At 36.1% G+C, this 9,916-nt stretch overlaps 1 protein-coding gene and 1 pseudogene across 7 annotated transcripts; both read right to left on the reverse strand.

The window, feature by feature from the left end:
* Positions 1 to 1,751: 1,751 nt before the first annotated feature.
* On the reverse strand, positions 1,752 to 9,336 carry LOC142505114 (triphosphate tunnel metalloenzyme 3-like). 7 transcript variants are annotated; one of them, XR_012804375.1, is made up of 3 exons: positions 8,248 to 9,333; positions 6,747 to 6,819; positions 1,752 to 2,032 (listed from the first exon to the last, which is right to left on the reverse strand). XR_012804375.1 is itself a non-coding variant. In XM_075617946.1 (2 exons), exon 1 carries the CDS (start codon positions 8,850 to 8,852, stop codon positions 8,247 to 8,249), a length of 606 nt encoding a protein of 201 aa, XP_075474061.1. In that variant the 5' UTR covers positions 8,853 to 9,332; the 3' UTR covers positions 1,752 to 2,010; positions 8,244 to 8,246. The 7 variants fall into 7 exon arrangements, 6 of the variants coding, with proteins under 6 accessions (XP_075474061.1, XP_075474060.1, XP_075474059.1 ...); XM_075617946.1 differs by lacking the exon at positions 6,747 to 6,819 and having other exon boundaries at positions 1,752 to 2,010; positions 8,244 to 9,332; XM_075617945.1 differs by lacking the exon at positions 6,747 to 6,819 and having other exon boundaries at positions 8,224 to 9,332.
* On the reverse strand, positions 2,986 to 4,462 carry LOC142505113 (uncharacterized; annotated as a pseudogene).
* Positions 9,337 to 9,916: the final 580 nt, after the last annotated feature.

The following is a 9,916-nucleotide window of genomic DNA, read 5'->3' on the forward strand; positions in this document are numbered from 1 at the left end:
CTCATTTTTTTTCCTTTTCTTTGTTTCTAGCATCTTCATCACTTTTAAATAGTCTCTTGGGTTTCGATTCTTCCTCACGGCGTTCTCTTTTTTTTTTTGGGATTGGAACGCTTCTAATGGGTTGGTGCTCTTCTCTTGTTTTTGTTTGTTTTCTTCGCTTTTTTTTTTAAGATTCTTTGCTTTTGTTATCTTAGTTCATTGAATATGTTATTTAGGTCACAGTCTTCGGAAAAAAGGGTCACTGTCGGTTGATTCTTGCATATTAAGCATGTAAATTCAATCTCTAAAAAAAAGCTTGGGAGGTGCAGAAAATAATATGAAATCCATGAAAATAGTTGTAATCAAACCTGAAATTCCACAAGTTGTCCTTTCACAAAATGTAAAAGAGGGCTAGACTTTCAAGCTCCAACATCTCCAAAAATTAGTTACAATAATAAATAAATACCTACAACAAGTAGATGATGATGAAATAAAAATTGAGATTTAAAGTATAACATGCAACCTAATCAAGATCGAGCCATGTATAATTTCATGTCTTTATGTGCTTTGCTACGTTCTTGATTAGTTAGGAGGGGGCTGCCCGGCAGGATTGATGGCCTTCCGTATTTTGAACACATTCCAAGCAGCTCCTGCACAATGCCACTGCATTTGCAAGTGCATCCTCTGTTGCCTCACCAGCACTCTCTCCAAACCTGCATGTTCATCATAGATAAATTAAAACACCTCGTATAAAAAATGTGTAACTTCACCGCCAAATCGAGGGTGGTTGAAATATGTCGTCGGGAGAGGGTCACATAGAATATCTCTCCGAGTCCGGCCTGAGCCTCAACGGTCTTTGCTCTGTTAGAAATATTCTCTATACGACAAATCTTATATATATAATATAATATTACAAACATCCCTAATTTAAGTCATAATCTGCGTCAGTACTTGCTAATTACTATATAGATTTATATTTCAGGCCTGAAGGTCTAGCAAGTTATATTCCATAAATTTTTTATATCAATCACTTATTTTCACTCCTACCGATGGCGTAGATATATTTCAGTAAGGGAGAAATGGTTCAGATCTAATTAATTTTTTTATTGCAATACTAATTTAAAAAAATGAATTAATTTTATTTTATTTTTTTAATACGATAATGACACTTTTTTAATACTTTATATTGATAAAAGCTGTTTTTCATTTTTTTATTTTTTTAACATTTGTACTTGAACCGATTAATTTTGATTAATATTTTTAAAACTAGCAATATATGTTTTTAACTATGTCAATTAATAAAAGAAATCGATGGTTGTTTTATTTTGGTTTAGATTTACTTAGTTTTAATGTGTTTAACAATAATTGAAGTGTAAAAAAATACATACACAAATGTAGACGCATGTTTCATTGCCTGAAAAAAAATAGAAACATTAAAAAGCTGCACTGCATATCTCGGTAAACACCTCAAGATTTGAGGTGACCATACCTAGTATGCGTGTGTGTATATATATATATATGTATATTTACCTCAAAATTGGTCTAAATCTAAAGTTGAGGTCTTATATCACAGTTAAACAAACTGCTGAGACATAGCAACATGTGATTCCTCTAACCGACACTTTCCCAATGAACATATCATACAGGGTTTACCCACCTACAATTTGTTTGATTAACGTGATTTGTAGAGTATTGTATAAGTTCGAGAATTTACTCAATCCGTTCTGAACGGTGGCTAACAATTGTAGGTTCTCACATCATTAAAAAAATATAAAAAAAATAGATGTCAACATGAAATCGAGAGGATTTGAGATTTCAAGAAAATGTGCTGACGAAAAAGAGAAGAAACAGCAGTTTTCTCGGACATGATGCAGAACAGAGAAAATAGGATCCCACAAGTAGCTGTAAGTCAATACCGAACATATGATATAAGATATCAACCACAAAATGTTGTGAAGTAGAAGTAGTGCCGCTGAACCAGTTGCGCAAAAGGAACTTCTTTTTCATCCCTGCTTTACTTCTACCATGGCTCTATATCAACCGTTCAAATATCCTGAATCATGAAATCAAAATGCCTCGTTTACTTGGTAAGAAAACGCACAAGGAAATTAGCATGCTTTCAAGTAAGGGACAAAGATGATTCTCAACTTACTATTTTAAACCAGAAAACAATCATTATACCCTTCTTTATGTCTTGAGAAGGGAATTTTTCATATTTTTCCTTTCAATCAAGGTTATAAAATTCGCTAGGCGTTAAGTCGGGCGCCAGCCCAGCGCCTAGGCCGCCTAGGCGGAGACTAGGCGCCGCTAATCGGATTCTACGATATCAAGACATAATAAATCATATACTAGAACTTCAACACAATAACATCAAATTTAAAATACGTTCAAAATATTCCCAACATAGTCTAATGTGTCATCTCAACAAAATAAGAAAGAATTCAGATTTCTTCCAACATTCAAAATGAAATAGTCTAATGTGTCATCACAAATTTAATCAACTTCTTCTTCTCCGAAATTTTCAACAACTAGTTCTTCATCGGACACAAAATCAATATCATCATTTTGATCATCATCTTCTTCTTCAGATTCAAAATCATCCTCATGAAGTTCTCGAACTCTAGAGCTTCTTCGGAGTTGTAGATTTTCATCTGCCCCAGTTGCTTCATCAACTAATTGCCAAGTGAGCTCCGAACCTGGTTCAACTTTATTTTCTTCCCCATCATCCACAATCCAACCTTGTGCATTTGAAGCATCTTTTTCAAGAAAGACGTCGACATTCTTTTCTTTCTCTCTTTTTTGCTTGTTAAACAATATAGCATTAAATTGGACAAATACTAGATTGTTCAACCTATGGACATCCAACCTATTTCTCTTCTTTGTATGACTCTAAAAAAAAACCGAGAAAATAATTAGTATAGTTAGGAATATGAACATACACTTTAAAAATCAATAATTTATTTTAATTAAAGTTTAAACTTACTCCTTCAAATGCACTCCAATTTCTTTCACACCCAGATGAACTTGTAGTTAATGAAAGAATCCTCAATGTCACTCTTAGCAAGTTGGGTGTGTGAGCACCGTAGGTACTCCACCATGTACATGGATCAAATGTATCATCATTTTTTTCGCATGCTTTTGCAGCCAATGCTTTCCCAAATAACCCAGTCTTATCTCTATATTTTGCAAATTCCTTGTTAATAATTGTATCTTGCAGTTCAAACTCATCGGCATGCAAAACTTCCATGCATTCAAAAATCTCTGCCGCGACCTCTCTATAAAGAGCAATAGAACTATCTTTGTAGTAGAAGTAGGGATCAACAAAAAGGCCGTGGTATGCAATGATGTATCAAGTCTATCCTTCATTTTTTACTCAAGAATCACTATGATAGGCTGATAATTTGATTCGACATTGTTAAGGGTCACCTTGATATCTTCTTTAGCTCGAAGAAGCTCCCCATATAGAAACCCCATGGATGGCTTTCTATCTCCGTCAACCAATCGGAGAACTCTTACCAAAGGAGCAAATATTTTCAAACAAAGTGTCACACCATTCCAAAAACTCATGCTCATCACAGTAGAGTAAGCCAATTTCCCTTTGTTTGTCTTTGACCATTTACAGTTCTCCCACATATCACTTGTAAACATGGCCCTTAAACTAGATTTTTTCTCAATCAAACTTTGCAATGTGAGGAAGTTTGATGCAAACCTGGTAACTCCTAACCGGACTATGTCTCTTTTCTTCGTAAAACTTCTCATCAATGACAGTCTTATGGTGAGCATAAATGAAAATGGTAAAAGACTTGGCTTGGTCGATAATCTTTTTAAATCTTGGAAGCTTGCCAATACTTTCAAGCATGAGATTAACAGTATGAGCTGCACATGAAGTCCAAAAAATCCCAGGCCGCTTTTCTTTCATCAATTTAGCCGCAGCCATATTGTTGGTGGCATTGTCTGTTACAATCTGAACAACATTATGAGCTCCTACTTGTTCCACACACTTGTCAACATACTCAAAAATAAGTCCAGCTGTATGTGCCTCGTCTGAAGACTCCTTAGACTCTAAAAATAATGTACCCTCCTTGCAATTAACACACAAATTTAAAATGCTTCTTCTTTTTCTATCACTCCATGCATCTGTCATAATCGAGCACCCATTCTTTGCCCATTCTTCTTCGTGCTTCTTCAACAGTTGCTTTGTTCTTTCAACTTCAGCTTTCAAAAGTGGCTCTCTAAGTTGATATTGAGTTGGAGGCTTGAACCCTGGCCCAAATTGACCCACTGCCTCCATTAGTTGCTTGAAACTATCATTATCAAGAGCATTGAATGGGATTCCATTTTCATAAGCCCATCTCCCAACATATTGTTGAACTTGTTGAGTTCTCTCTTTGAAAAGAGCCTCATTTATATTTTTTTGGCGAAGCACTTTACTCCCACTTGAACTTACATTTTCTGGAGTAATCATCGATGCATATCTATCCATGGGGCCAAGTAGATGAGGCTTTTTAATTCCATCTATCCCTTCAATTTCAGCATCTTCTTCTTCGTCTAGAGAAATATTCACCTCCGCTCTACAACTTTGTTCTTCCAGTATTTTGTTTTTCTTTTTGTTCCTCCCTTTTAAAATAGCATGTTTGCACTTATTACGATCTTCTTGAGATGTGATTCGACACCCAGATACATTTCCAGGTATATTTCATATGTGCTCCTTGATTCTATACACTCCACCAGACATCATTTTCCCACACAACTTACATTTAACTTTGTCGAGGTTCTTAGGATCAATCAACATATCAAACTCCCATCCGATGTCATTCGACTTTCTCTTAAGAATCCCAGATTCAGGCTGAGTGACGGATGCAGTCGACGATGGATTGTTTGCCATTGTCACCGTCCAAACCTTGCTGAATACGAAACAGTTAAACATTTTCAGCAATAAACTTGCACCAAATATGATATGTAACAGCAATAAACCATGTTCCATATACAACAAAATTTTCAAAGAATGGACAGCTAACTTTTGTCACCACACAAACGAATGAAAGTACCAGAAAGCTCAAACAATGCACTGCGTCACTGCCACAGCTCAAACAAGATAATTTTTAAAGAAAAAGAATCACCATGTTCCAATAAAAAACTCAAAACTAGTGTAAGAAAGTTAATACAAACTCAAAACTGAAAACTCAAAAGACCTAATTTTTGTCCATATTTATAAAAAACTAAAAAAGAAAACTTTGGCCAATAATCAGGAGAAAAAATATATCATATATGCAAGAAAGTGAGAAGGAAGCATAACAAGCCTCTGGAACGTGGAGTCCTGGACCGAGAAGGATTTTCTGGAACGAGTGGTAGTCTGGCCGAGAAGGAGCCCTGGAAAATAACGAGAGAAAGAAACGCAGACAAAGAAATGAAGCAGACCGCCCAAATTTTATTTTTTTTAATGGGCTTCTAGCGGATCATTACATTTTTTAAGCCCGAGTTTTTTTTTTTTAACAATTCAGGCCCACCTAGGCGGCCAGCCTCCGCCTAGGCGCGCCCAGGCCCCAGGCCCGCCTAGCGCCTAGGCTGGCAGCCTAGCGCCTAGGCGGAACATTGCTTTCAATTAATGTTTAACAAATAAGACCTTACCTTATCACCCAATTGGTAAAGTCTTGGTCCCGTTGTTGTGGACTACCACATCAACCATCATTTATGAACAACCGAATCCCCCAACCCAACCGTGTTATTTGCTAAAACTTTAATAGATCGCGTTAACTATGGAGCACTAACTAATAAACGCGTAAAAAAACTAAACCTCCATTTGATAGTTTAGGGAACAAGGAAACTCTAGAGGTAAATCTCATTTGTAAAGATCCCTTCTTATTCCACTTTTGTCCAACAAAAATAGCAACTTATAAATTCAAAAAGGAAACATAGGCACATAGTTCAAGAACAAGCATGATACTAATTGATCTTGCTAGCATATGAACCTTTTCTACGATATATATCAAATAAATTTACTTGAATGTTCAAATTTAAAATTGGTCGAAACATCATCTTAATGTTACAACCTGAGTGTTACCATTTTTAGAACATTTAATAAAAGCAAGCTTTATGCGGTTGAATAAAAAAGTATCTGATTGTCACCATCTTCTGATACACTCAATATAAGTTAGGCCGCGAACAAAGACCATATAAACATCCTTAACCTTTGAGTTTATCCACGTGCGCATAAACTGGCTACACCATAAACTTAAATTTAAAAACTAAAACTACTAGCACTTAAATCAAATTCTTTAAAATGTAGAATCGCTACTTTCCTTCAATTCCACGGAAATATATCATTATGTTTTCTTTTCCCTGAAATTTTGATTCAATCAAATCTGCATCAAACTCAGCAGCCCAATTGTCATTTTTACTAAAGATACACATTTCCAGTCAAAAACATACTACGAAGCAAGAATAAGACTGAGAATTTCAAGAATCAATGTTGCAAATGGGGGAGGAGGCTCGTACCTGGAGATGTGGAAGAAAAACACACCAACAGATTAATTAGGGAAAGCTGCTATGGAGCAACTAAACTTAATTTCTATTTATTGTTTCCCTCTTCAGATCTACTATGCTTAAATCTTGAAGCTTTTCAATGCTTTTATAGTTCTATTGAATTTGTACCGTGAGTTTTTATGGTTCAAGATGGATCTTCTAAGCATACATGTTGCAATGATCTTCTAGCCAGAATCAATTAAATAAAAATTCTGGGTACCAGTATGTAAATTAACTGAAATTACCTAAATTTTTCGGGTACTGATAAATTTCGGGTCGGGCTCGGGTAGTCAAAATGGCTACTGACTGGTCAGGTACCTGAACCAAAAATACCCAACCCAACCCTAAGTATATGTGATTCTTGAAAGAATGCAATCAGTTAACATTGAAGAATTGTAACACCAAACTCCGTCACAAGCATTTCTGAACAAACAGCAGTACTCAAAGGGGTCTATGGCCTACTCTGACCTGCAAATTACTTATCAGGAGGTTTTCAGATTTTGTACATTTATTGTTCCCATTATGCAAACAAATAAAAACTCCAGGAAAAAATAAATTAAAGGAAAACATTGGAATCCTTTAGCTCATAGAAGATAAATCCTTTGAAGAAAAGTTGGATCTTATACTGTTCTTGAAGTGTTTTGGGTTAAGGACACTTGGAAAATTTCGAAACTTGAATTAAGTCAGTTAATGTTATGTGATTTATTTAGGTTTATTATATATGAGAAGATTTGTTAGTAAACCTTGCACTGGGTGTTTCACAACTTAAATATTTATTTCTGATAGAGTTGCTAAGTGATGATCATCATGTGATCATGTCCCCTTAATCCAGACTGTTGTATGCTTAAAAGAATGGCAGTTTGAGTTTTCAACTCCAAAACACAAATTTTGATTTGAGTATTAACTTAGCGCAATCACTAACGAAGACAGAGGAAACACCAGCCTATTTGCCCCATCAATGCTTAGCTATACCAGCAACTAATGCATGACTGGTCCCATCAATCATAACATGATGTAAAACCTTGCATATTCAAAATTATGGAGTCAGACATCATAAGCACAATCTCTTTCTTGCAAGTCAATGCATATTATATTAATGCGTTGTGAAAGTCGAAACTGCATATTCGGAGAATGGCAAAACAAAGATCAAATACGCCTGAACTATGGTTGATAAGCTAAGTTGAAAAAATACTTATAATGGATTATTCACCATATCACAGATGAATTCTGCAGCATGAAAAATCTTGAGAACCATAATGATGTTGGATAAAATATCAAAGTCGCACATAATTTAAATGCTAAATCTTGTCTTGTGTTGCTTTCCGGATCCCTAGCAGGGTATAACAAATCCATTACGCACAAACATATGTGCACCGTTCAAGACATAGAGCTAAGAACTCTAAAATTTTATAACTAAAGAACCTGCTTTTGCTTATAAGTTATAACTTGAAAATTCTTTTGATCAAAAGGATCTGATCGGACACAAAACAGATGCAATAGCAAGACATTATGTATTAATAACAAAGTTCGCTGCATTATAAGTAGATAAAGAACTATTGACAATTCAGAAACATAAAATCAATTTTAGCAAACATTGCAATAACAATGTCATATTCGAACTCAATGAACAAACAGGCATCACTTCAGATGATGACACTAAAATCTACTACGAAGATAACTAACCGCAAACAAGAACATGACAAAACACCTTAATATACTAACCAGCAGCCAACAAGAAATACTTACTAGGATGGCAAATTTCCAGCCCGGAAGATTGCGAACTTTGACACAACTGAATCAGAGTGGTCAATTCCATTTTCTTTAAAGAACTCCTCGATCATTCCCTTAACTCTCTCAGGCTCCACGCTCTCGCACTCCACCTCGTACAAATCCCCGAATTCATACTTAGTCTCATCCACCTCCAATTTCACCTCATTCCACTCATAAACGTTCCTCACATTCTTAAACCCTCCCAACCCCACAAAACCTGATACGCCAAATTCTTCTTTTACTCTCCTCAGAACCCTTGAATCCATTTCCGTTAGCTTCCCAGGGTCCTCAAAGCAAGCTCTCCCTATGTTAGGGTCCACCTCCTCCTCGTCTTCCTCAACACGGCTCACGCCGTTGATGATAATTGCTTTAGCCTTGAGACAAGCGAAGCATTTGGGGAGGTGAGTTTGCTCGTGGAACCGAAGACGGAATATGGCTCGGCGTAAGCTCAACTCAGAAGCCGAGCCGTCAAAGAATGTATTGTGCTGATGATGGCTGATGACATGAAATGGAGAAAGTAACGAGAGCAGCTTTTGATAGGAGGCCTTGTTCGGTAGTCGCAGCTTAACTTCAATCTCCATTAAGTTTCTCAATAAAGATGCCTTATTGACTGAAAAATAACCAATTTCTTTTTTTAATGAAAACGACGAGAAAATGATGTGGGTATATGATCTGGGGTGTCACTAGAGGCCGATACGATGGGATTTGGAGGAGGGATCGAGGGAGGAGCGGTCGAAGTGGTGAAGGAGGGAGGAGGACGCGGTGGTGGCTGCAGAGGAGGATGACGATGAGGCGGCGGCGGCGGCTCGCTTGCGGGCTTCTTCGAGTTCCTCTTTGTCTTCAACTTTGACCTCTATTTTCGTAGGCTTCCTTCGAAGCATCTCGCCTGCTCGGTTGATCTCAAAACCCGAGCATCTTCATAATCATGGCTTCGTATTTGGAACCAAAATTTCCAATTAATGCTCCACTGAAGATAAATTCGACCCGACCTTAGTGTAGGCGGATGGATGCGTCCTTCGGGTAAGGTTCGAATTTTCACTCCCCTGTTTTTTTTTAGAATTTCGTCCCAAATTTTCTAGTCCAACCATTTTTTTTCTTGAATTTTTGCTAGTTAGTCGGGCTAAATGCAGGTTCTTGATCATTGATTGAGGACTAAGTAGTCCTAATACTTTGTAAAAAAATTTAAGTGTTGAAAAGTAATAGGAATCTCGTGACTTTCGCACTTGAATAAAATGTCGAGGCCCCATAGCTCTCGAGTTTTCTTCATATTGTTACCAAATTTTTAAAATGTTTTTGTTTCCGAGCACGAGAAATAATTCATGTTAAATCAAAAATTAATTATTTTTTTAAAATCAAAAAATACATATGAAATATTATTTATAAGAGTACTCTATAGATTTGGTGTATGATTATTTAGTATAAAAGTATAAATTATAACAAAAGAAAATTTGACAAGATAAAAAAGAGGAGAAAATATTTTTTCAAAAAAAAAAAGAAACTGGAAGAATTAGAATATAAAAAAATTTATTAAAAAAAAAACAAAAAAGAAAATGTTGCTAATGGGCTGTGGGAGTGAATCCGTTCCAAAATGCCAATGGGCTCTCCAAAATCCGATACTTGTCTTCTTCAAATAAAATAAAACCAG

Source organism: Primulina tabacum, chromosome 10 (assembly GCF_025594145.1).
Source record: "Primulina tabacum isolate GXHZ01 chromosome 10, ASM2559414v2, whole genome shotgun sequence".
NCBI lineage: Eukaryota > Viridiplantae > Streptophyta > Magnoliopsida > Lamiales > Gesneriaceae > Primulina > Primulina tabacum.